This window comes from Lissotriton helveticus, chromosome 6 (assembly GCF_964261635.1).
Source record: "Lissotriton helveticus chromosome 6, aLisHel1.1, whole genome shotgun sequence".
Classification (NCBI taxonomy): domain Eukaryota; kingdom Metazoa; phylum Chordata; class Amphibia; order Caudata; family Salamandridae; genus Lissotriton; species Lissotriton helveticus.
This window is the reverse complement of record NC_136067.1, coordinates 1,326,793,703-1,326,820,925: the sequence shown is the minus strand read 5'-3', so window position 1 is coordinate 1,326,820,925 and position 27,223 is coordinate 1,326,793,703. Positions and strand designations below refer to the sequence as shown.

Sequence of the window (27,223 nt, the reverse complement as noted above, 5' to 3'; positions counted from 1 at the left end):
GAGGAGCTGAGAAAGAACGTGAAAAGAAGAAAAAAATGCAAGAGGAAGAAGCAAGCCGCTACAAAAAAAATACTGATATTTTTACTACCAAAAAAGATTTGATTTCTTTAGAAGGTGACAGCACGTCTACCAGCTTCAGAAGTGAAGCTGTTGAACAAACTGCTGAAGGCCAAAGGACTGAAATGAGTAGTGATTCCACAGTAAAGGAGGCAGCTCCCAAGTGTTTAGAAGGTGACATTGAAATAGAAAGTGGGGAAGATTCCAAAGAAAAGTGTCAAAAAGACTCCATCGTTGAGAAATCAGCATATGCTGATGTGACTTTAATTGATACAGCGGAGGAGGACCAATGGTTTTTGAGACCAACGTCTGAAAATTTGAATGCGTTTGTTAAGTTTCATCCCTGTCAACCTGATGGTCTATGTTGGAATGCTAAAAGATTATATCAGCAAAAAAATGGGAAACCAAGGCAGTGGTTGACTTATTCACGCAAAGCCAAAACCTTTTTCTGTGTGGTATGTCTAGCTTTTAGCAAAAAGACAGATAGAAGTGCTTTCATTGATGGCTGTTCGGATGAAAGGCATATGTATCAAAGAATCGATGAGCACGAAGACAACATCCTTCATCACAGTACTTCGGAAACCTTCATGATGCGAACCAAAAACATAGATATATGTAGTCATCTTTTTAAAAAACACACAACTGCAAAACAAGAGGAAGTCAAGCGAAAACGTGCCATTTTGGAAAGAGTAGTGGAAACAATAAAACTGATTGGCAAAAGAGGCCTGAGCTATCGAGCAACTACAGAAGCTAGCTACACCTTAGAAGATGAAACATTGGATCATGGGAATTTTTGGGAACTTCTTCAGTATCTCAAAAAATTTGATCCATTATTGAAAAGCCATCTTGAGGATGTCATTAAAAAGAGTAAAAAACATCATGAGGTTGCAAAGAGTGGTAAAGGACGTGGCAGTTTGGTTACCCTGATTTCAAAAACAACTGTAAACTCTCTGATAGATATTATTTCCTCATTAATAAAATAGGGTATTGCTGAAGAAATAAGGGAAGCAGAAATGTTCTCAATACAGCTGGATACAACACAGGACATAAATGTTGTAGACCAGTGCTCTATTATAGTCCGATATGTCACCGATGTTGTCCACGAACGTCTTGTGGCTGTTGTTCATTGCACAACGACAACTGGAAAGGCATTGTGTCAGCTAGTTTGCACTGTACTTGAATCCATGAACATTAGCGTTGCAAATTGTGTTGGTAACTCAACAGATGGAGCCTCCAATATGCAAGGACAGTATAATGGGTTCACAGCATGGCTGAGTAAAGAAGCACCTGGTCAGATTCATGTCTGGTGCTACGCGCTTGTACTTAACCTTGTTATAACTGATGTCACTAAAACCTCAGTATCTGCAATTTCACTGTTTGGGCTGTTAAATTCTTGTGCCGTATTTCTCAGAGATTCATACCTTCGAATGAATGTGTGGCGAGACAAAAGTATTGAAGCACGGTTTCGCTCCATCTCTATAATTGGAGAAACAAGATGGTGGGCAAAAGATGTAGCACTCAAAAAAATCTTTGGTCTATACAATGACCCAAGCAAATCTGTGTATATTGAGATTCTTCAAACTATGGAAGAGATATCCACATTAGATAACTTCAATGATGAGATCAGATACAAAGCCATTTCATTTCTAAAGTCACTAGTTACATTTGATACCATTTTGACTGCACAGATGTATCTATTTATTTTTCATAACACCACTCCTTTATCGCTGTACTTGCAAACACAAGGTCTGGACGTACTGCAGGCATATCGAATGGTGACTAAAACCATTGACTCCCTACAGCAACATGATCGGGATTTCAGCAGCATAATGGATGCTACAAATACATTCATCAATTGGGCAAAAGAAAAATTGGTTCAGTGTGACAGCGAAATTTTGATTCAAGTTGACTTCCCAGAGGTTCGGGTACGCAGGAAGAAGGTGATGCCCGGTGAAACTGCGACTGATGAACCCATCAGGTCAGCTACCGATAAATACAGGATAGAAGTTTATAATGCTGCAATGGACAAAGTAGTTACCAGCCTTCAAAGTCGATTCACAACTCATGGCCAGTTTTTTGCAGATTTGGCATGCCTGGACCCCAGAAACTTTAGAGACATCCTCCAGAACTTTCCACAAAATGCTCTTCAACGACTAAGTGGCTTGTTAACTAGATTTGATCCAGAAGCATCTGTTGAAAAACTGCAGCATGAGTTGCTTGATTTTGCATCTAAGTGGAGCAGACTAAAACTCAGTCTTGAAGAAGAGTACAGTATCATCCAAGAAGTTGAAGATGAGCAAGACTTAGACACACATTATCTCAACTTTGATGATGAGATAGTACAGTCCGAAAATGTTGGGCAAAAAAAGTATAAGTGTAAGACTTGCAGGGACTGTATTGCTTGCTGCTATAGTTTATTATTGCGTTATAACCTGTACAGTAAAGCCTACACTTCTCTTTTTAATGCCTATAAGTTGGCATTGACTCTTTCCTCCTCTCAGGTGGCTTGTGAAAGATCTTTGTCTAAGCTCAAGTACATCTTGAATAGGCTGCGTAATCTCTCTCTCAGTCACGTTTGGAAGCCTTTATGCTTATGTCCGTGGAAAAAGATGCTTTAATGCGAATAAGCAATGAGAAAATCATTGATCTTTTTGCCTCCAAAAGCAAATTGATGCAAGGGATGTTAACACTTTAAAATGTGAGCTCAAGTTACCACATTTCTAAGCTGAGTACTTCTAATAAAATATTTTCTTTGATGGTTGCACTCTTGACATGAAAAGCATTTGACTTTTACACGTTACCGTCAACATTTTGAGGGCCATTTATAAATATCAAACAATGCAGTGCAATAACCAGAGTTGACCTCCTTGCGTTGGCTCTCTTTGAGCCTGCTTTACACCACGCACACACCTTTGTACCATAGTGAATGCCTGTGAGCATTATGTCTACTGTCTAGCATATGCTTGGCACTGAAACAACAAGTAATATCCACCCAATACAAAATCCTATGCTTAGGAACACTTTAAAATGTTTACTGAACTGTATTTATGCAGTACTTTACAGCATACATGCATTCTTGGAAAACCTCAAGAAGGTGTCAGCTTTTGTTTTAAATCCAGGTCTACCTTTGTTAGTAGGTAGGACTTTACATCAAAACCCATGGGTGGTTGCTTGGGGACTTGCTCCGACATCTCATCTGCGAAACACCCTCTTGACACAAATGAATGCAAAGTGCAATTGAATATAACATTTGTTTGAGAAGAAGTATGTTGTTATGTTTTATAGTATATAAAATCATATTAAGGATTTGCTACTACAGGCAGGTCATGTTAGCTGTTTACAATGTCAATATACCTATGCACTGGTTGTGCACTGTTTCACTTTACATCCTTTATTTAAGCACTGTTTACAAAACTCAGGATATAAAAATCATTTAATGTTTGCACATTGTCTTGTACACTTTTTACTCTGAACCTTTGCACACTTGTTTGAAGTTCAGTGTGTTTTTAAATGTCTTTATGCTATTTTATATGACGAATAAATTGGTTATATTTAAATTCATGTTTCATGCTTGACATTTCATTTTTTAGTGTTCACTGTAGCAATGTCTGTGATTTATGATTGGGTATCCTGGTGGTCTAGAAGGTAATCATTTACTATGCTTTAAAAGTTAATACAATCTAATATGTCATGAAAAATGTGTTGAACAATGCTTTGTTTTGGCCTTTCTGTCTCCCAAATTTTCTTGGGGGGTAGAAGTTAAACCCCCCAAACTCCCCCTAGTCATTGCTCACAGCTCTTGCTCCCTACACACCATGTGGGGGTTGGTCTCACTTTTACTTTGTTCTCTCTGATTCACTACTTGTGTCTATTTTTGGTGCTCTCTGAAAGAATGCCTATGAATACATATGACTGGGTGGGTAACCTGATGTTCTTTAAGGTCATCATCTACTGTTTACTGTGCTTTGAAAGTTGATACAATTTGAATATGTATTGAAAAATATGCTGTAAAATTCACCATTTTGGTCTGTCGTTTTTCAAAATTTTCTTGGGGGGAGAACCCCGCCAAACCCCCCTAGTGGCCGTCGGGCTCGCTCGTTGCGCTCGCTCGCTACGCGCTGGACGGGGGCTGGTCTGCTACGCCCCGGACGGGGGCTGGTTTTGCAAAATTTGCCAAGGCTGCTTTCAGTTCCCAGTTAAATTGCCTTAATAAAGAAATGTTCATTGCATTTTTCTGAACACGCAGAAGTGTTCTGTAGTTTTACTTTTGGAATGGCAATGCATTCCAAAGATATACCGAAAAGAAACTACGTCACATTTGTGAGTTTGGAAGCAGGGTTTGTAAGTAGGACAAAGAAGGCGGAAGTGACAGACAGAAACAGGAATGCAATGTGAAAGGTAGCTTGTTAAGGGAGCAAAACATTTGCTAGGTAAGGTTTAGAACACATTCTGTGGTTCCACTTAACAGAAGGAAGGTGTGACACAAAAGACATAATGTTAGCTCATTTGCCAACTGGCATATGCTTTGACGTGCAGTGGAGAAACTAGGTCAATTCCTTAGGAAGAAGACAGCAAAATGGTGTTTAATTGTATGGTCAGTAATGAGTAGATGCAGCTCTTTGTAAGTGGGGAAAAGTCAATATTGTTTCGAGATCAGTAATCATCTGTAGGGAATAATAACAGAACGCTAGAGGTAAAGAGACAAAAAACAGAGAAAGATATATAAAGATAAGCAGGGGTGGAACAGAAATGGAGAGCTATACATGAAAATGGAGTAAGTTGTAGACTGATAAAGAAAATACATATGAGGTTGTAGAGCTGTAGTGAGACAGGAAAACAACAAAGCCACCCCCACAACCATGCCCCCCACCCCCACAGCTGGTTTGGGAGGGAATTGAAAACGTATTGCTTTTGGTCCTAGAATGATTCTTAATTAATTGCAGTAGTTTGTTTTCGTTATATATTTTAACCGTGAATCTGTGTGTTTCACGTACCTTTTAAATATATGTAAAATTCACTGTATTATGTGTTTTGACTGTGTTGTAAAGCGCTTCCTCTGGCATATTTTAGAAAAGGATTGTAGGAAGGTGGAATATGACTACATGGTTGTCCCCACTTTTTTCCTGGTGTTTTGATGGTTTTTGACTTAGTGTGGCTGGGATCCTGCTATTCAGGGCCCCAGCCTATCTGCTTTCTCTCTAAATTGATAGCATGTACTTTAGGTACACTCCAGATTGTTTACTGGGTTACCCTTGTGAGTCCCTAGTATATGGTACCTTACATACCAAGGGCATAGGTAACCCAGAGGCCTATCCGGGGCTGAAGCATGTATTATGCCACCCCTGGTAAGCCTTCCAAAATGGCACCACAGGTCTGCTACTGCAGCCTGGGTAAGGTGGTGCTTGCACCCCTTACTGAGATACAGGCTTCCTATATCTACCTTTAAATAAAGACACATATAAACCTATAAGTCACTCCTATGGCAGGCCTTGACAATCCTGAAGGCAGAGTGTTTGGTTTTGTGTGAGAAGGTGCCCAAGCATGAACTGAGCCCCTCTGCAGCTTTCGGAATAACTTCTCTGTAGCTGTTCTGTGATACAGCCATACCATATGCTTTTAAGTGCACTATAACCTCACTGTAAATGCTAACTATGGAATGGTTGCATCAAAACATGTTGTGTTTGGTGTCAAACACTTTGGAATCCTAACCCCCCCCCCCCGCCAGTCCTGGCAGCGGTAGAATTCCACCCTTCTAGAGGGAGAAGACATGTACACACTTACCTGACCGGTAATAGTTTAAAAGAGCCCCAGCATCACAAAATGGATGCTGCTGCCACAGACACGAGTCTGACCTCCTGCTGCTGGACGAAACTACGGCAGGGGAGGCCTGGACAATAGGTTTCGTGTCACAGGGAGGTGTAACCACCTCCACAGACAGGCTTTAGTGTATTGGGGCTGGGTGGGTGCATTCAGTGAATGCTTTTCAGACAGTGCTGGGGGCACACACACCTGTGCATACCCCAGTTCAAACAGGTTGCTGAGGCACTCAGCCCCTGCTCTGGTGCGAAACTGGACAAAGGGGAAGGGGTGTAACCATCCCCTCCCCAGGTCCTCCCATAGGTGGGACCTTAGAGTAAGTCCAACCCCTAGACTTAGTATTAGTATAGGAACCCAGCCCCAAGGACTTCAGATTACCATTTATTTATTTATTTTGAAAGTTTTATAGAGCGCGAACCAGATCCTTGCGGATATCAGAGCGCTTTACAGGCAGTGAAACATATGCAGCAAACAATATAAAATAGCAATGTATAGCAAGCGGTGAGTGTTATACAACACATTACAAAATATAAATAGGTGAGTACAAGGAGTGCGTAAATGCAACAAATTAGAGAGGTAGTACAAAACTCAATCCTTCTTTGTGCCTAGTAGTCGACAGAGAAAGGTGCAAGCTGAGAGAGCCTGATTGTAATGTAGACTGTCTGATTGCATCTATATAAAACATGGCCTTCAGTGAGGCTCATGTGAATTTTTCCATGAGAATCGACTTTACTTCCTTTTTGAACAGTGCAGTTGATGTGGTTAGTCTGATTTCTGGGGGTAGTGCGTTCCAAATCCTAGGAGCCATCCCTGAGAAGGAGCGTTTATAAGTTTTTGCCTTATTAAATCTGTGGGGTTTCAGTAATAGGCTTCCTGCACTTCTTGTGGATCTCTTGCCTCCAAAGATAGACAGTTTCCGGGAGAGATAGCTGGGTGCTTTATGGTAAATGGCTTTGTGGGTCAAACATGCTATTTTTAGGTGAATTCTGGCTTCCCAGGGTAGCCAGTTCAGAGCTTTTAGGTCCGGGGAGATGTGGGACCTTTTTTTTGAACCAGTTATGAGCCTGGCTGCCGCGTTGATGGTGGCTCTTAGTGGTGCTGTTGTAGATTTGGGGAGACCACAAAGAGAGACACTTCCGTATTCGATCCTGGGGATAACTAGAGCTTGAACCGCCGTTTTAAAGTCGTTTTTTGGTAGGAAGGATTTAAGTTTCCTTAGGATATTAATCTGGTAATTAGCTCCTTTTGTTGCGTTGGCAATGTGTTTATGCATGTTGAGGTTGCCATCAAGGGTTATACCCAGAGACTTAGCTGAGTCAATGATTGTAGGTTGCACGTTGAATGCTGTTAGGTGTTTGAACCAGTCTTGCGGGAGGGGAATTTTGGAAGGTGGAGCTATCAGTAGGAATTCAGTTTTGAGTGAGTTAAGCTTGAGGTGGTTCTCAGCTAGCCATACTTGGGTGTTCAGCAGCGTTTGATTGAGTAGTTTGACATCTTCAGGGGTATGAATCTTCAGATAGAGTTGTGTATCATCTGCGTACATGTGAAATTGGACATTGGAAGATTGCAGCAGGAGAGTGAGAGGTTCCATGAAAAGATTGAATAGTGTGGGGGAGTTACAGGTACAGGTTTGGAGAGGGACTTATTGACCTTGTATTTTTGGGTCGGGTTATGAAGAAAGGAGGTAAAACAATTGAGCACTGAGCCTGATAGACCCATTCTGAGGTTCAGCAGTTCAATCAGGTTGTCGTGTTTGACCGTATCGAAGGCAGAGGAGAGATCTAGCAAGATGAGTAGGCATGATCCATTCTGGTCTAGAATTTGTAGCGCATCGTCTATAATGTGAGCCATGGCAGTTTCAGTGCTATGCCCTGCTCTAAAGCCAGATTGGTGATTGTCAAGGAGGTCGAAGAGGTCAATGTGTTTTGTCAGTTGTTGGAGAACGCATTTTTCCAAGAGTTTGGCTAGGGTAGGGCTGTTCGAAATAGGGCGATAGTTGTTAAGGTCCATCGGGTCAGCCGTGTTTTTTTTAGGATGGGTGTGACTTGACCAATTTTGAGGACGTCAGGGATGATGCCTTGATGCACAGAGCTGTTGATGATCCTGGTCCAGAGCGGCAGGATCAGAGGGATTAGATATTTAACTGCGTTAGCCGGGAGAGGATCGGTGGTATGGTTGGCTGGCTTGAGGGTGCTCAGAATCTTGCCTACAGCTTCTTCGGTGTATGAGTTAAAAGCGGACCAGGTTGCCTCATTTTTTAGTTGAAGTTTAGAGGGTGTTTGTTGTGTAGGATTTGGAGGGGAGGACGGGATTGTTCCGAGAGGGGAAGACTGTAGGATTGTGAGGTCATTGAGGAGATCCTCTTTGATGTTTTCTGTTTTTAGGTTGAAGAAAGCAGATTCGTCACAAGTGGGTTGGGTGCCTGAGGTATCATGTAGTTGTTTAGGTTCAGCTCTCGATTGTGATTTGATTAGTTCAAACAATTTTTGGGGTTGATTTCTTGCTTGATCTAGTTGGTGAGAGAAAAATTTGGCTTTAGTGCGTTTGATCTTTCTGTAGTAGTCTTTTCTCTTACTCCTTAGAATTTTCAGGTGTTTAGCAGATGGGGCTGAACTCCAAGTACGTTCGGAGGTTCTGAGAGCGCGTCTGTCCTCGTTCAGAAGGTCATTGAACCAGGGTTTGGAGTTTTTATGAGGAACTCTCTTTAGATGTTGAGGCGCGGCATAATTGATAACCGTAGCCATAGCGTTAAGGTAATGATTGGTGAGGTCGTTTACGGAGGCCAGGTCAACCGGAGGCTGGAGTAGTTTATGGGAGTGAGTGGGCAGCATGTTAGGCTTGAGTTTTTTCAAGTTTCTTTTCCAAATCATTGGTTTAGTGGATTGGGATGTGATAAGTTTCACGGTTTCCCTGATGAGGAAAATAATGATGTGGTGGTCTGACCAGTCACAGGGGAGGATTGAGTCAAGCTTAATGGAATTGTTTTTGGAAATTATTAGGTCCAGGATTGCACCTTTTTTGTGTGTTGGGCTGTTGCAGATTTGGGTAAGGTCAAGCGTGCCGATGAAGTTTTTGAGACTGTTGACCATTGCGTCATCATTGTCATTCCAGTGGAGATTGAAGTCGCCTAGGAATATTTGGGTGTTTTGACGTCCGATGTTTGTGGTGACCATGTCCATGAAGTGTTCAATGAAAGTAAGGTTATCACGAGGTGGGTGATATATGATGTGAAGGGAGCAAACTGGCGTACCATTACTAGGGGATATGGCTCTATTTACCGATATGTTGTTCCTGTGGATGCATGCTATTCCTCCCCCAATTTTTTCACTTCTGTCAAGTCTGATGATGTCATAGTTGGGTGGTACCAAAATGTCCACGAGGGGTGATGAGGATTCCGTTAGCCATGTCTCTGTAAGCACAATCAAGTCCAGCTCATGAGAGATGATGAGGTCGGCGACATCTACTGCATGTCTGGCAGCCGATCTACAGTTCAGGAGGGTGCATTTGACAAGGGGTGTAGTGAGAGAAGGGGTTAGATCGAGTGTGAGTGTAATTCTTCTAAGGTTATTATCACTGATTCCTCTATTGTTGTGCATGGCGGGTCTGAATGAATTGGAGGTGATAGCCTTAATAGTGTGAATCGTGGTGCTGGACGAGTTGAGAAGGGGATTGTAGGAGAATAGGAGGGAGCGAATATCATTCTCCGAGAATGGGTTAGTGCAACGGATAGGTCGGGACGGTGAATTGGGGGATGGGATGGAGTTTCATGAGAGGCGATTGTGCTTGGGGGGGGTGTGAGCGGTGAGTATTAGGGTGATTTGATCTAGCCGTGTACGCAGATCTGGAGTGCATTGGCTGTCTAGCAAGCATCTTTTTGACAGTGGTGAGTTCCTCTTTGATTTGTAGGAGTTCAGACATAATCCTATTGAAACTGAACCATTCCCTCGTGCTTGGGGTAGACATAAGTGGTAATTCATCCATCCTGGTATTAGGTCCGGATGTGGTAGGAGTGGGTGATTGCGATAAGCATGAGTGGGGTAGTGTCGTAACCTGTGTGGGCCTAGGACGAGTAGTGGAAGGTGTTGTATGGATGGGTGGAGGGACAATTAGTAGGGTACGAAGGGTGATAGGCAGGATTGTACTCGTGAGTAGCAGTAATGGGTGGAGCTGGGAGCGGCACGAGGTCAGGGGGGGAACGTGTTCGGGAACGGTGTGGGGGGAAGCCGATGTGCGTGCCAGCATTAGGTCTGAGTGGTGAGGTCGGGTGTGTTGGGGTATGTAGGTGGCTGAGGCCTAAGGGGTTGTGTGGGAAGTGAGGGTTGAGCTGTGGGTTGGTGGATATCGGTGGAGTGGGGATTGTACGTGGAGGGGGTAATCTGGGTGGTAGGGGTGGGTAGAACATGTTCGGGATCGGTGAGGAGGGAAACCGATGTGTGTGCCAGCATTCGATCTGTGTAGTGAGGTCGGGGTGTGTTGGGGTGTGTAGGTGGCTGAGGCGTGAGGGTTTGGGCGGGAGGTGAGGGTTGAGCTGTGGACTGGTAGATAACGATTGGTTGGGGAATGTAGGGGGAGAGGGACGTCTGGGAAGTAGGGGCGGGTGTGTACGATGCATGAGGATGGTGGGGAAGAGGTGGGCGGGAGGTGAGTGATGGGGATGCTGAGGAGGCGACATAAGTGTTGGCAGACGGGGTGGGTTGGGTAGGGGTGGAGTGTTGGGTTGCGGTAAGGGGATTGCATACATGATCTTTAATGATGGGGAATATCTTCTCTAGTAAGTTTAGATTGTGGTTCGTGGATTGCATGAGGATAGTTCCATTACTGTAGACAGAGATGGTAGCTGTAGCTTGGAAGAATTGATACAGTGCAATAGTGATTGCTAGCCCATGTGGGGATTTTCTGGTGGAGGAGATCAATAATAAGGTTAGGAATGCTTTACGCCATTGGGCTCTGCGTTTGGTGTAGAATATGATGTCGGTAGTGATGTGACCGTTGTGCTGATAAAAGTATGGGTCAGCGAAGAGGGTTTCAGGATGCATTTTTAGGAAGTTATGTTTGAAGCGTTTACAGGCTTTTTGTGAGAGGTGTGGAGGGTAAATTATATTGAAAGTATGAGTGCCTCTGGGTTCCATGTTACGTGTAGAGCAAAGGTAGCAGTGTGGGTGTCAAGGGGCGTCGTGGTATAGGTTGTGTGGGTCAGGGACTAAGATGGGATGATAGTGATCAGATTGCATCAAACCAGCTCAAATTGATTTAAATAGTAGGAGCATAGAGATCTGTATGTTAAGATTTAGCAATATAAGAGTGAATAATGCTGATAATGGGATAGTGAGATAGAAAATAGGAAGGAGAAGGGGGTGGGCGAGTGTAATGGGAACACTCTAAAATGGCCGAATCAATAGTAAAGCCTTAATGCCTAGGGAGATAATCCTTTGTTTATGTCTGGGACTTGTGAGTCCTATCCCTATGTTTAGTTGTGGAGGCTGTGGTCTTCTTTCAGTTTCTAACTTTGTTACCCAGGAGTATAGTCCTTTGTTTGTGTCCATAAACGTAGAGTCCTATTTCAATGCTTAGTCTTTAGGGAGGTTAGGCTCCTCTTTCAGTTGCAATAGAGTGATGAGTAGAAAAACAAAAACAACAACACAAGCGGCCATTTTACACTTAAAATAAATAGGTTGGGGAGACATCAACAGCCAGATCAACCCATGGCCATCTTGTTCTATGTAGCCAAAAATGCTTAAGTGTAGTATCTATCATGTTCCGAGGATATACAGATTTGGTGCCCCTTGCAATAGCAGGACCCGGGACAAAGTCTAATAAAACAACCTTTATTAATTGGGTTGTTGTGGGATCAGAGGCGTGGAGCTAGTATGACAAAGCAGCCCCCGGTCCGAGTGCAACCCGTTGCAATTCTGCAGTTTGTTGGGGCCTCCACCGCACTGGCCTATATTGTGGTCAATATTCCAAACAGGACTCGACTCTGTAGGGCGTCCACACGCCGTTCGGGCGTAGAATGTTGCTTGCTCACAATTGTCAGTGGACGTATCCCCCCATATTTTACCATGCAAGAAACTCTGCAACATATATCCTGGAACTTCACTTCGACATTCTATTTCGACTAGAAAACGGAAGGATCTCCTTTGGGGTCAAGGAGGGACTCCCCTGTTCAAACAGGCACCAAAGAAGCATCTTGCCGGTCTGCATTTCCAAGGCTGCCACCGGATCCCGAAGCATTTGCGACACAGGATATGGACTTCCAACATCTCCGAGGCCGACACGAGATCACAGCAAAGCTGAGACCTGAAGCCATCACGAGAGACATGGGACCGGAACTCCTGGACACTGTACACACTTGTTAGTGCACCTACTTCCCGAGCTTTCCCAAAGTTGTGCATTGGGCTACTTGTAATCCAAGCCCTTAGCACCATCTGCACCGAAGATTGTGGGCCTACACTCCACAAGTGTTCCGTGGGCCCGCTTCTAGCATTTCTGCTCAAGGCCCCTTTGCGATCCCTGGTCCGTCGACTGGTGGGTCCCCACGAAGGTAACTCTTTTGTTTCTTGGGCTTCACTGGTTGCTCCAGACGAGTGCAAAAACAACAGTTGATGGACAGAATGCCGAACAATGTCATACATTCACCCCAGTACAGAGATCTGGGCCTAAATCCATCGTTTTTTTGCACTCCACACCACCCCAGTTCAGACATGGCCATATGCAAATCAGCCTTGACCCTGTGCCTCATGGGAACAGTCCAGCCCAAACTGCCAAGCCATGTCTTTCCTGGACCGGAATCAAGCATCCTAGGACTGGTTTCTAGCTATCAGCCGTCTTCAGCCAGGATAGTTTGACTCCAGAGGTGTGGAGAGCATGGGACTCACGTCTGAGCATACCCATCCCACTCGGGGTGACAAATGCAAAAACAACAGTTGATGGACAGAATGAAGAGCAATGTCATACATTCACCCCAGTACAGAGATCTGGGCGTAAATCCATGTGGGAAGGGTATGCCCAGACGTGGGTCCCTTGCTCACTAAGTCACTGGAGTCAAGCTATCCTGGCTGAAGACGGCTGATAGCCAGAAACCGGTCCTAGGATGCTTGATTCCGGTCCTGGAAAGACATGGCTTGGCAGTTCGGGCTGGACTGTTCCCATGAGGCACAGGGTCGGGACTGATTTGCATATGGCCATGTCTGAACTGAGGTGGCTTGGTGAGCAAAATAACGATGTATTAAACCCAGATATGTGACTGGGGGTGAATGTTTTGCCATTGTGCAACATTCCGTCCATCATCTTGTGTGTTTTGCTCCAGACGAGCCCTGACCCCTCCAAAGGATGAGTCCCTCAGACCTTGCTGGTCTGCTCCGAAGCCAATCTTTGCATTCTGCTTGGGTTGCTGTTGCCAAGGCTTGTTGTGTCCAATCCGGATAGCGACACTGCAGCACTAGACATTCGACGTGGGACAGCTCAAATCCAGCTTCTGGTTGTCGTCGACACCTCCTGGTCTTCGTGGCTGAAGAGTCAAGCTTCACCTTCTGCTCCTGAAATCACCCGACATCGGTGGGCATCTTCTTGTTGCCTCCCTGGTCACAGGCAAGTGACCCAGACTCTGTCCCCTCTGCTTTCAGGTTCTTCAGATCTCCGATCCACCCTTGGCTCCATCCGGACACTTTTCATCTGGTCGCCTGCAGCACTTCTTTACAGCTCTCCATAGGAAACGACGACGAAACCCGACACGAAAAGAAACCTATGCACCCGGCTTCCCTGGGCGAGGTAACACAAGTACTTCGGTGCTCCCGTGGGTCTGACTCTTGAACTGTCCAGTTCTGAAGTGGTTTGTTCCTAGTCCACTCCGAAGTGTCCCTAACCTTTAAATTTCTAACCACAACTTTCTCCATAGAAGTCAATAGTGATTCGCGGCTGTGTTTAGACACTGCACGCGTCCCCCGTGGGTCTCCTGCGTCCCTACCTTGGGTGGTTCCCGGTTGCCCCAGCGGTTCTACAGGCCCTAGGTCTTCTCTCTATGACTGTAGTGGTACTTATACCATTTTTATAATATATGTTTGTGAAGCCCCTAGGGCAAAACTTATACTGTGCTAATTTACTGTGTGCTAAATAAGTTTAATGTATGTATTTTGCCTCTAGCCTAGAAACTAGAGGGATGTGTTTAGATTAAATACATACATTTGATATATATATACCTGGTGTGGTCATTTAGTCATTCAGAAGATTATAGATTGCTAAAAAAAGCTGCTTTACATTCCCTCAAGACTTAGCCTGAAGGCTGCTCTTAAGAGTGTTGGACTTGGCCCTTTTTGCAGGGTCATCCCTGAACATTTTACCTTTCTCCTCTATTTTTTCTGACCTGTTGTTGGCTGTTTTACGACTCTGGCCACTTTACCACTGCTGATCAGTGCTAAAGTGCAGACGCTCTCCCTATTGTAAATTGATTTATGGATTAGTGATTCCATGAGTGGCTTGTTTGGTTTACTTGTCAGATCCTAGTACAGTGCACTGAGTGTGCCCAGGGCTTGTAAATCCAAATGCTGCTGGTGGGCTTGCAGCCCTAAAATGTGTCTAAGGCATGCCCTTGCAGAGCCTGTGTGCAGTTTGGAACTGTCATGCTGACTAGGCAAGTGCACCCTCTTGCCAGTCCCTAACCCTTCCCTTTTCTTCATATCAGACACCCCTATGGTAGGCCCGAGGGCAGGGTGCATTGTAAGTAATAAGGTAGGACATGCCCTGATGTGTGTGACATGTCCTAATAGTGAATTACAGCCATTTTCGTTTTTTCACTATTTCAAGGCAACCTATTCTCCGTAGGCCAGAATCGGCAGTTAGATTATTACATCTTATAATCCTAACTGACTCAGGTAACATGGTAGAAATTCGAGTTTAGTATGCCTGAACTCAGAATGATAAAATACACCTTTTAGTGAAGTTAGTTTTAACATTCTGTGTTTGAAAATACCACTTTTAGAAAGTAGGTATTTTCTTGTCTAACCTTTCCAAGCCTGCCGCTGCTAGGTTGTGTATTCCTTGTCTGGAGTTTGTGAGTGACAGGGATGGGGGATTCCAGGAGACAAAATGAGTCAGCCCAGTGGTAAATAGAGAGATCTGCATCTAGATAGGTGGGTGGAGTTGCACCTGGGACCTGAATAGGGCTGTGCCTACCTTCCACAATGCCGGCTCCACCCCCTGCGGTGCGTCTGATTTCTCTGCCCTGCACTGTGAAAGAAGAGAAGGAATAATTTCAACAAAGTGCTCCAGGGCTGTGCTTTCCCTACACAATTCTGGCTCCAACTCCTGTGGGGCGTCTGATGTTTCTGCTCTGCACTGCGAAAGGAAAGAAGGAGTCATGTAAACAGAGTGCTCCAGAACTGGTTTGGACTGGGTAAAGGCCCCTCTGCCTTAGAGGACAAAGTATTTTGGGGTGTAAGCAGTGGGACACTGATCCCAAGAAATTAGATCACTTTTGGACTACAAGAAGAAACCTTTTCTGAGGAGAGGATCCTGAAGAAACTGAGGAGGACTATCTCTAAGTTGAAGTGCTGCTTGTGGGATTGGCCTGCAGTGGTTGCCTGACTGCCAAAGAAAGGAGAAAGAACTTTGTGTACTTTATTTTCAACTTGTGAAGGATCTCCAAGGGCTTGGAAGAGAGCGTGCCCCCTGACCGAAGTCTCAGGACCAGTAGACTTCACCAGCCTTCGTGGATTGCTGCTGAAAATGCTGTTTCAGTGGCTACAGAGGCAGGGAGCTGTGACCGACTCTCACGACCGGCCCGGTGTTCAGTAGGCAGCGCATCGAACAATGTCTGCATCTTGCAACGTAAGCTCTGAGCTCACCGACTCTGTCCTGATGCCATCACCGAGCCGTTGCCTGCACCGTAACCTGTGGACACCGCGACGTGCAATGCCTCGCTACATCGACTCGTACTGGTCTGACCGACGCAGTCACTGTTGCTGACTTCGAGTCCTGTAAAAGCATCGGAGTTGGGCACCGCTTCGCGCCGCACCGCCCGACTCGTACCGCTGTCCCGACTGATCGACGCCAGCTCCTGAACTCCAGCTCTGTCGCCGCACCGCAAGCTGCAAGCACCACAACAAAGCACCGTCTGGCCCTGCAACGTACGCCTTGGACCCGCCGACTCCGTCAACGGGCCGCTGCCTGCACCGCATCGAGGGACAACGCGTCCTGCAACTCTTTCTTTTCTGCAGCGCGATGAACCACTCAAGTAAAGGTACTGTGACTGATTCTGTCCACATTGGAGTAGGCCCGGACAGACGCGGTCCTCGATTTGTTAGACTCTGTGTTATTTTATCAACGTTGCAGCCGGACAGGGCTACCGACTTGCACAGAACCCGGATTTAAACATTTTTAACAAGAACTCTTGATTTCTAATAGTATTGTGGATTATTTTTGTTGTTTATGGTCTTGTGGGAGCTCTATATAAAACATACTTATTTTTATAAATATACAACCTCTGTGGTGTTCATTTGTAGTGTTGTCACTTGATTACTGTATGTGTCCACAAATGCTTTACACTCTGCCTCTGAGATAAGCCTGTCTGCTCGTGCCAAGCTACCAAGGGGATGAGCAGGGGTTATTTTAGGAGTGTACCCCTTTACCCTGACTAGAGGAGAAGGTCCCTATTTGTCACAAGTACCTACCTGTGCCAACTAGAGACCCCCAACTCTAACATTGGTTGTCAGCGGTGAGGATTCTGGACTTGCATTTGTGACTCATGTACAGTGATTGGTGAACAGTACTAGTGAGTGCAGACCAAAACGCGACCACATACTTTTTGGCAGATTTTTTGGGGGGGATTTTTCTATTTTTGCCAAGAACTGCCAAGTTAAACCACCATGAGTAAATCTGCATCCATAGCATCTGTTGATTTTGATTGGGAGGACAGAGAGAGATGTAGGATGCATGAAATGGAGCTGGCCAAGCTCAAGTTGAGTGGACAACTGGAGTTAGAGAATATGAAATTGGCCCTAGAGGAAAAGAGAATGCAAATGGAGCATGAGATGATAATGAAGGAGCTTGATTTAGAGCTCGAGAGGCTTGAGTCCATGAGTGTCTCAGCCCAGCAACAAGAAATCTGTGTAGCTCTGAGATTGAGCTATGCTTAGGTGTAGTCCAGCTCAGACGGTGGCAGCAAAATTTAATTTTCTAGTGCTGAGGGAGCAGTACACCCAACCAGAGATGTGGCACCTGACTTCAAGGAGGGGGTTAACATACACCAGGAGGTTCAAGGACATGAGGTAGCTCCAGTGGTGCGCAGTGTCCCTGAGGAGAATGAGGAAACTGACGCAGAGGTTCATGGTCCTAGTAGTGGGAGGGACACTCTACTGACTCTAGATGAGAGATGCAGGGAGAGGGGTTCCCCCAAGGTTGAAGTCCTGGTATGTGAGTGTGAAGACCGCCCAGAAGAGTGTGGGTTGAATGACAGAGACAAGCAGATACTGTCTTGCCAATCTCAGGAGAGTGGTGTGGAGTACGTGTGCGAGGCACTGGATGGTGAGGTGAAGGATAGTTTGGTTAACCCCCAGTGGGGGGCTGTGTGATCCAATTGTGGGAGAACATATTGTAAGTCTGTGTTTTCCAGAGCTGTGCCACCACCTGTTGGAGAATGAGTTCTCTGACCTCAGGGAGCTCACATTGGAGGCAGACCTTTTGGTGGCTTCGAGAGGGTCTGGAGAGGCATTTGTGAATGACCCTGTGGGGGGTGGCTCATGTATCTCCCAACCCAGAGAGGTGGAATTGGTTCAGTGTAGCCCAGCTAGGTCCCAGTATAGTGGGAAGAGTGTAGGGACTCACGTCCTGTCTCAATGGAGAAGGAGGGAGTGTGGGGCTGTGTGTCCCAAGGTGCCCGATACCCAGTCTCAGGGCCTGGGTGGTTCTTTAGGGGAACACCAGGTGGGGAGCCTAGGCTGTCCTGATGGGCCGCCTGTTGAGGGGGATCCCCTAGCGTCTGGTGAGCTGGGAGTGTCTGTAATCGGACCTCCATCAGTACTGGTGTCTGGCAGTGCTGCTCCAGTTGGGAGGGTCAGAGGTCCAGACTGAGAGGATCTTCATGAAGTGTCAGATGGATAGGGTTATGGAGATCTGCGCCAGACAGACTGTCACACGACACATGAGTTATCTGTTACCCTTGGGCGGAGCATGCGTGCTCCCAAGGAAGTCATGCTTTGCTGGGCAAATGTTCAACCGCAGCGTTTGGTCACTGGTTTGGGAAGCCAGGTTCAGGTGTTGTCTGACCTGGAGGAAGGGGCAACTGTAATCAGAAGCAGCCTTGTAAAATGTGTCTAAGGCATGCCATTGCAGAGCTGTGTGCTGTCTGGTACTGTCATGCTGACTTGGCAAGTGCACCCTCTTGCCAGTCCCTAACCCTTCCCTTTTCTTAATATCAGGCAGGGTGCATTGTAAGTACAAGGTAGGACATGCCCTGATGTGTGTGGCATGTTTTAATAGTAAATTACAGCCATGTTCGTGTTTCACTATTTCAAGGCTACCTGTTCTCCATTGGCCAGAATCGGCAGTAAGATTATTACATCTTATAATCCTAATTGACTCAGGTAACATGGTAGAAATTCTAGTTTAGTATTCCTGAACTCAGAATGATAAAATACACCTTTTAGTGAAGTTGGTTTTAACATTCCATGTTTGAAAATACCACTTTTAGAAAGTAGGTATTTTCTTGTCTAACCTTTCCAAGCCTGCCGCTGCTAGGTTGTGTATTTCTTGTCTGGAGTTTGTGAGTGACAAGGCTGGGGGATTCCAGGAGTCAAAATGAGTCAGCCCTGTGGTGAATAGAGAGATCTACATCTAGATAGGTGGGAAGAGTTGCACCTGGGACCAGAATAGGGCTGTGCCTGCCTTCCACAATGCCGGCACTGTACCCTGTGGACACCGCGATGTGCTACGCCTCGCTACACCGATTCGTACTGGTCTGACCGACGCGGTTACTGTTGCTGACTTCGAGTCCTGTGAACACATCGGAGTTGGGCACCGCCTCACACCCTTCGCGATGCACCGCCCGACTCGTACCGCTATCCGGACTATTCGACGCCAGCTCCCGAACTCCGGCTCTGTCGCCGCGCTGCAAGCACCGCAACGAAGCACCGTCTTGCCCTGCAAAGTATGCCTTGGACCGATCAACTCAGTCAACGGGCTGCTGCCTGCACCGCATCGAGGTACAACGCGCCCTGCAACGCTTTTTTTTCTGCACCGCGATGAACGCCTCAAGTAAAGGTACTGTGACTGAGTCTGTCGACATTGGAATGGGCCTGGACCGACGCGGTCCGCTGGATTTGTTAGACTCTGTGTTATTTTATCAACGCTGTAGCCGGACAGGGCTACCGACTCGCTCAGAACCCTGATTTAAACATTTTTAACAAGAACCCTTGATTTCTATTAGTATTGTGGATTATTTTTGTTGTTTATGGTCTTGTGGTAACTCTATATAAAGATACTTATTATTATAAATATACAACCTGTGTGGTGTCCAATTGTAGTGTTGTCACTTGATTACAGTATGTGTTCACAAATGCTTTACACACGGCCTCTGAGATAAGCCTGTCTGCTCGTGCCAATCTACCAAGGAAGTGAGCAGGGGTTATTTTAGGAGTGTACCCCCTTACCCTGACTAGAGGAGAGGGTCCCTATTTGTCACAAGTACCTACCTGTGCCAACTAGAGACCCCCAATTCTAACACACAGCTACCACTAGAATAGCTTTCTATATAGGTTATCTTAAGACCTACCATTAATAAGGGTCGTTTGGACTGGTGCAAGGTGCCCACTAGAATAGTGGACAGCATATGCCAGGCCAACTTCTCACAAGGATTGAATGCAACAAAAAGCCTAGAGAGGCACCAGAAGGGGGAAAAAGAAGGAAGCTATATGAAACGAAGAGTGCCCGCAGCGACTGGACAGAGCGAAGGTGAAAGAGAACTGAAATAAGGAAGGGTATAATCAGGAATTAAGATGAAAAAAATAGGAAGAAGAACTGCTGATTAGCAACCCCATTATTTCAGGGCTGACTTTACTTGACTGCGAAGTTGCGTTTTCTATTCTAATCAAAGCCCTACAGGTCATTAGCTAAGATTGCCTCTGGTTACGCGATTAATCTCGTGCAGCAGTGCAAGAGAGCTCTTCTGTGGCAGAGGTCACGCTACTGATACTAGTGCACTTGCAGCTGTATCCAGTGATAGCTGTGTGGACAGGGGCCTGGCAAGCACCAAGAGCTCATAGGTGACATCACAGGCCAGAGAGGCTGAGCTCTGCTTTCTGGAGAACCACATCAGTAAGACAGCAGGAAAGAGAACCCGAGCTTGTGACGCAGTGATGCCCGAATGACTGACAACTGGCTGCCTGTGTCGCCCAACCCAACTCTGTAGTCTACATCATGTCAGGCATCCAAATATGACACATTCCCCTTCCAGAGTTAAGGGTTCTGTGTGCTATGAGGAAATTGAAACCAGAACAGAATCCCAATACCCAACGCCTCATAGAGGCATTGCTGCTTGATGACTTTAGACAGGCTACAGAGTCTGGAAGGGTAGGCAGTGGGGTGGGTACAGCAGAAAAGGAAGAGGCCAGTCTGTTACCCCACGAGGACTCAGACTCTGAAGCTGGCCAGGAAGGTGACAATGACCTAGACCTGGACAATCCAGCTCCACCTGGAGAAGAGGAAGGCCAAGGCCCCCCCTCTTTGTCCCACCAGGAAGAGTTGGGGGTGTACCTAGAAGACCCAGATCACCTTCAGTGGAATCTGATCATTCGGGTACGTCAATAGGGACTTCTGTCTCTTCTCACAGGAGTGACACCTGCTCAGAGAAGAGAGAGACAGCTGAGGCGTGAAGAAGCTCAACTGAGAATAAGGAGACAGAAAGTAGCCTTAGAAAGGGAGTCCCTAGAGCTTGAAAAAGCTAGAAAAAGATGGGGCTAGAGCCCAATGTTGGCAGCAACGTCCCTAGTGGTAGGGAAAAGTCTTATTACCATATCAAACTAAACAAGATTGCCCCTCCCTACCAGAGTGGGGATGACATCCACAAGTGGGTAACCACACTGGAAAGGGCCTGCAAAGTTCAGAAGGTCCCCCAGGAGCAGTGGGCAGCAATCTTGTGGCTCTCCTTTGCAGACAGAGGTAGAGACAAGCTCCTTACTGTCAGAGAAGAGGATGCGGACAATTACAAAGTCTTGAAGAGTGCTCTGATTGATGGGTTTGGCCTAACCACTGAACAGTATAGGTTGAAGTTCAGAAACACCCAAACGGCTCAAACTCAAGACTGGGTTGACTTTGTTGATTGTGCTACTAAGGCTCTGGAAGGTTGGTTACTGGGAAGCAAAGTGCATCATTTAACAGGATTGAACACATTGATTATGAGGAAGCAGATCCTTAATAATTGTCAAAACCAGCTTTAACACCAGTACCTGGTGGACTCTGATCTGACCTCTCCCCAAGAATTGGGAAAGAAGGCGGACAAATGGGTCAGAACCAGGGTAAGGCCTAAGAATGAGGTTGGTGACCAGAAGAAAGATTCTACCAAGTCCCAAGAGAAAGGTGGGGATTAATCTAAAGATAAATCCACAACAGGGCCCCAAATATCCTCTGAAGGGGTGGGTCCCAAACTCCTTCCTCTCCTACCAAGAAACCTTATTGCCATGTTTGTAAGAAACCTGGCCACTGGAAAACTGACAGCAGTTGCCCAAAAGCCAGCAATAAGGAAATATTCCTCCAAGTAATACTCCAACGCCTCCTGTTGCTACTAGTAGTAATCCCCCAGGTGGTGGGAGTGCCCCCAAGAATTTGGTTGGGTTTTCTTGGGGAACTGAGGTGGACTCTGGCCTAACCAGGTCCTCTACTGTAGCCACTCTAGTCTGTGATGGTGGCATGGGGTTTGCCAATTTCACTGCTTGTCCCAATACCTTGGGTAAGTACAGACAAGAGCCCCACATCAATGGTCAGAAAGATATGGCCTATAGGGACACAGGGGCTAGTGTCACCATGGTGACAACGAGACTGGTACCCTCAGAACAGCTTTTACCTGAGTTCACATACCAGGTTACCAATATTGATGGAGTAAGGACAGATCATGCAATGGCTGGAATAAATCTCAGCTGGGGAGGAGTCACTGGCCCAAAGAGAGTTGCAGTGTCCCCAAACTTACCTGTAGATTGTTTACTAGGCAATGATCTAGAGATCTCAGCCTGAGCGGAGGTAGAAAGAGAGGCCCATTAAAAAATGTTAGGCCTTCCTGAAAAGGTTAGGGGGGCTGTAAGGGCCACAGCCCAATCCCAGACAGATTTTAGTGTGGTGAAGCCTGTAACTATGGATCACTCCACTCAGACAGAGAGCATTGGGGAGAAAGAAAAGTCTCCCTCCCACCAGACTGTAGGTGAAGGTCAGCCTCCTCAGGGAACTGACCCTACCCCTTGTGAAGGAACTGCTACAGAGGTAGTCAGGCCTGGTCTGGCAGGACCCCTGATGGCAGTGGACCCTTCCAAGGTGGTACCCAGTCTGGAGCAGGTAACCTGCTCCAGACTGGGTACCCAGTCAACTGGGTACCCAGTCAACTGATCTGGGGATTAAACCCAGATCAGTTGACTGGGGGTGAGTGCTTGCATTGTTCAACACTCTGTCCATCATCCCCTTTGGTATAGCTTTGTTCGCCCTAAGTTGGCTGGGTATGCCCAGATGAGTGTCCCTTGCTCACTTTGCCACTGGATTCAACCTAGCCTGGTTGATGATGGCTGATCAGCAGAAACCGGCCCCAGGATGCTTGTTTCCGGTCCAGGGTAGACATAGCTTGGCAGTTCGGGCTGGACTGTTCCCATGAGGCACAGGGTCAGACTGATTTGCATATGGCCATGTCTGAACTGGGGTGGTGGAGTGAGCTAAAGAATGATGATGGATTAAACCCAGATCAGTTGACTGTGGGTGAGTTTTTGATTTGCTCAAGTGCTCCATCGATCATCCCCTTTGGTATTGCTTTGTTCGCCCTAAGTTGGCAGGGTATGCCCAGACGAGGGTCCCTTGCTCACTTTGCCACTGGATTCAAGCTAGCCTGGCTGATGACGGCTGATTAGCCAGAAACCGGTCGCAGGATGCTTGTTTCCGGTCCAGGGAAGACATGGCTTGGCAGTTCGGGCTGGACTGTTCCCATGAGGCACAGGGTCAGACGGATTTGCATATGGCCATGTCTGAACTGGGGTTGTGGAGTGAGCTAAAGAATGATGATGGATTAAACCCAGATCAGTTGACTGGGGGTGAGTGTTTGATTTGCTCAAGCGATCCGTCCATCATCCCCTTTGGTATCGCTTGGTTCTTGCTTTTTTGACATATATGTTAGGATAGAAGCCATACATCTAGAATATCAGCAGAGATTGCAGAAAGGAGCATTGCAATACAAGCAGGGTTTGGAAGTGATCGTGCCAGAATTGCAAGGGTCGATTTTCAACCATGGGATTGGGGTAGAAAACTTCCGAATAGTCTATAACTTCTAAGTAGGAAGATACAAAACAATTCTAGCATAGCTATTTTCCAAGGAGATATTAGCACACACTTAAGTATAATATTCTGGCATTTTTAACGTCAACAGTGGCTTAAGAAACACAATTGTAATTCGATGCATGCTCTACGGCTTTGATCATTTTTTTCTTCCTCACAAGCAATTATGAAAATAACATACCTCAGAAGTATATCTTTTCGCTACTGCACCACTACATCGACAAGAAACTCTGAAGCTAAAGTCCTGATGACTGTTACTTGAGGCCAGGTTCTCTTCACTGGAGTGGACAGGGACTGTAACAGACAATTTATTTTCTCCAGTGGGGTTATGGTGACTGGATTTATTCGGATATTCCTGTAATCCTTTACAAACATTCTCTGTGGCCAAGGAGTGTTCTTTCTTGAACATCTTCAATACATCTGGTTCATGATCAGTATCAGAATGTCGCTTTGGGATCTTTGAGGAGGTCTGATTTTCTGTTTCATGCTTGGCTGTTTGATGAAGATTTTGCCAGATGGAAAGAGCAGCCAACCAACAGTGTGGTTCTCCAATTATACATTTCTTTATTTCACTGAACCCTTTTCCTATAAAAAAAAAAAATGGCACATAGAATGATTCAAATATCTAAAATGATACTCAATAACATCTGTGTAGGAGAACTATACATGCTTGGCTATGTCGCCCCCCCTCCAAGGCTGGGATTGCTATAATAATACACATGCACCGGTGCTACATATCCCATGTCTATTACTCCGTGAGAGCGTGAAACAAATTATCAATATTAGGAACATGGAAAACTAGCATGCAAGAAAAAAAAAGATGCCCTCCACACTTTGTAAGCTGTGGAGTAGATGGCAAGAACAAGTATGATACAATTGGATGCATGAATAGCCCAAGAGACAGCTGTAGGGTAAGTGTAAAACAATCATGTTTGTGGAAGCAGTGGCCAGGCATGGGGACAACTCAATGAAGGAGTGACATGGAACAAGGTTTGTCAGGTCATGGTTAACACTTAGACGATGGTCTTAGCTCACTGTATGTTGTACCTTGTCACTAAGGTGATTAATTACACTGTGGCACAGCATGAACAGGTTATAGACAAAACAGAAGTGTCAGAAATCTCATATTTAAAAATTCTTGATAAGTCAAGGGATGTCAACACTAACAATGTAAATGAAAAACGTAATTTGATATCAAAATTTGGTCTCCATTCCAACTGATCTGGTAGAAAAGACAGGAAAGAGGACACTATAAACAGATAATCTCTCCAAATCTAGGGCACCCTATTGCAATGCTATAGTATCCAGAAAGAATCTTTCTGGTGAGACACAGAAAATAAAATATGAATTTTCCTGTGGAATCGTAAAAAGAGTAAGCTCCAGCTCTCAAACGAAATTCCTTAAATCTTATGTGGAGGGTCATTATTCGCACCTTCAAAACCTCCCACTCAGTCTTCATAATCAAGCAAGCATAATTCTGGTGCTAAAAGACAAATCAATCCATGTCATAATGGATTAAAATATTATAGCACAGAACACCCTTTATTTTGAACTTTACAATCAAAATAAATGCCTGGCTTTTTTATGGAAACTCTCAGTACTTCCCTTTGCTTGAACAGGCTTATCCAGTTGCTTAGAAAAGACAACTTTCTAAGAAAGACGATAATGACTTCTCTCATAAGTCTAATAAGCAAGAATGCATACCAGGGAAAGCATGGGCATGGTATTAGGCATCTAACCTATTGGAGTACATATCCCAACAACAACCAGGAAACATTCTGAACCCCGGGGAAAGAGCATGAAAGAGGAGTCGGGTGTTGCAACACCTTAACCAAGACTGATAGAGATAACGCATTACTATCTCAATCACTCCCAGAACAACAAATGTTTTATATTATACCAAACACTTTGGACCCAAGGAATCTCACATATGTTGGGTTCATAATGATACTGGTTCTCTTCCGTATATGTTTTTTCTGCTACAATCTATTAACTATCGGTCATCCACTTAAAAAAAAACATGTATTGCATTTTCAGATATACAACAGAGCAGACAAATAGGGTCCAGTGTGTTAGAGACAATGTAGAAAGACCATGCACAGCAATAGCAGTTACACATCTTGTGGTTACCTCAGTAGTGCGAATAAGAATTACAAAGACATCAATAGTATGCACCTCCCACCCATCCGCCACAAATCCCACATTTATGCACAGTGAATGAGTACCACAACAGTCATCAGTACAACCACAGCAGAAGCCAGGGCCCATTTCCCATAGACTAACAGGGCACATATTACATTATGGTGGTTGCGAGCATGGGCCTGCAGTAGGTTCTATTGGATGTGTAATAAAGTACAGTTTGCGAGGGTCCCATATGTCCCAAGGCCGGGACGAGAATGGGAGGAGTTCGGCATAAGTATATGCTTGTTCCTGCCAAAGTATCATATCCCCAATCCACTCCTTGAATTTGGGCGCTCGGCCCCTACCCCACCTACAAGCTACCCGCCGTCTGGCAAGCAGTATACTTTATGTGACAAATTTGCACTGTGCCCCTGGTATCGCCTCAGCATACCCAAGAAGCTTTTTCCCAAGAGCGCCATGTTTCCAGTGTGTACATACTGCGCCGCATTCCCACGCAAGGTGGAGAAAATCAGCATTCTCTGCCTTGCACCTGTCACATCAGGTTGTGTCACGATGACCGTACCAGTGTAACCGGACCAGGGTATAATAGAGACGAAGTAGGAACTTATAGTGGGTGATGCGTAATCCACTGCTAGAGGAGACCAACTTAGTCTGTTTACAGCAATATTCCCACTGCTGATCAGTAATGTCATGCCCAAGTTCGGCGCTCCATTTGGCACGTGCAGCGCAGGGGGAGTATATCATTTCAGTGTAGAGGCTATGGTACAGTATAGATACCAAATGGGAAGCAGTGATGGTTCGTAACACATGATGCAGTGGGGTGACCATAAGGGGTTCCAAAGGGTATGAGGGCGTTTGTTACTTGATACCCTGTCTCAGATCGACATACATGAAAACATCCATAAGGGACGGCGGAGCTCCTTGAAATAATTGCGGCATAGTATGAAACTTGCAGTTGCAATAGAGATCTCCCAAGCAAGTTATGTTGAACTTAGCTTTAGTCCTAGTAAAAACTCCCTCCTGGATGACTGGCATCTTCGGGTGATATGTAAGTGAAAGCAGCGGGGAATAGAGCATGGGAGCCTGGAGAAGGCGAGCAAGGTGTTGCCATGCTTGACTGTACAGTCCCCTGAGGTCGGAACCGTCATGCATGGCTCGGTGCAGACAGTATAGCCCCGTCCAATGGGATGGGGTCCGCCAGCCAATGCTCAGTTGCAACTTGTGGCTTATATCTGGGAGGGTGAAACCAATAATGGGCAAAGTGTGCCTGGGCACACAAATAGTACAATTCAAAATTTGGGACATGGAAACTTCCCTGAGAGTAGGGACGTATGAGTGTGTCCCATTGCAACCGAGGCAGCTTACCACCCCAAACCAGTCTTAATAGCTCCGAGCGGAGCATAGACAAGAAGTGTCTGCCTGGGTAAACCGGGATGTTCAAGAACAAATATAAGAGCTTGGGGAGGACAACCATTTTGATAAGGGAGATGCACCCCGCAATGGTGAGGAGGAGGGCGATCCACCATGTGATGCTGCTCGTTAAATGGTCTAATGCGCATCCATAATTATTCTCAGTAGTTCTTTGCGGTCAGTAGCAACATGTACCCACAAGTATTTCACTTTGTTCGTACACCACTGTAGGGGAATGTCCGTGGGAATGGTGTTACTGCTTGAGTGAGTGGGAAAAGTTGAGACT

At 45.7% G+C, this 27,223-nt stretch overlaps 1 protein-coding gene across 3 annotated transcripts in view; it reads right to left on the bottom strand.

Moving 5' to 3' along the window:
- THUMPD2 (THUMP domain 2 tRNA and snRNA guanosine methyltransferase) overlaps positions 1 to 27,223 on the bottom strand; it is a 392,304-nt gene that overhangs the window by 326,581 nt on the left and 38,500 nt on the right. For all 3 annotated transcript variants that reach the window (XM_078649056.1, XM_078649054.1, XM_078649055.1), the window contains exon 3: positions 23,567 to 23,970. In XM_078649056.1, coding sequence (XP_078505182.1) covers positions 23,567 to 23,970 — 404 coding nt within the window. The remainder of the gene's footprint in view (positions 1 to 23,566; positions 23,971 to 27,223) is intronic.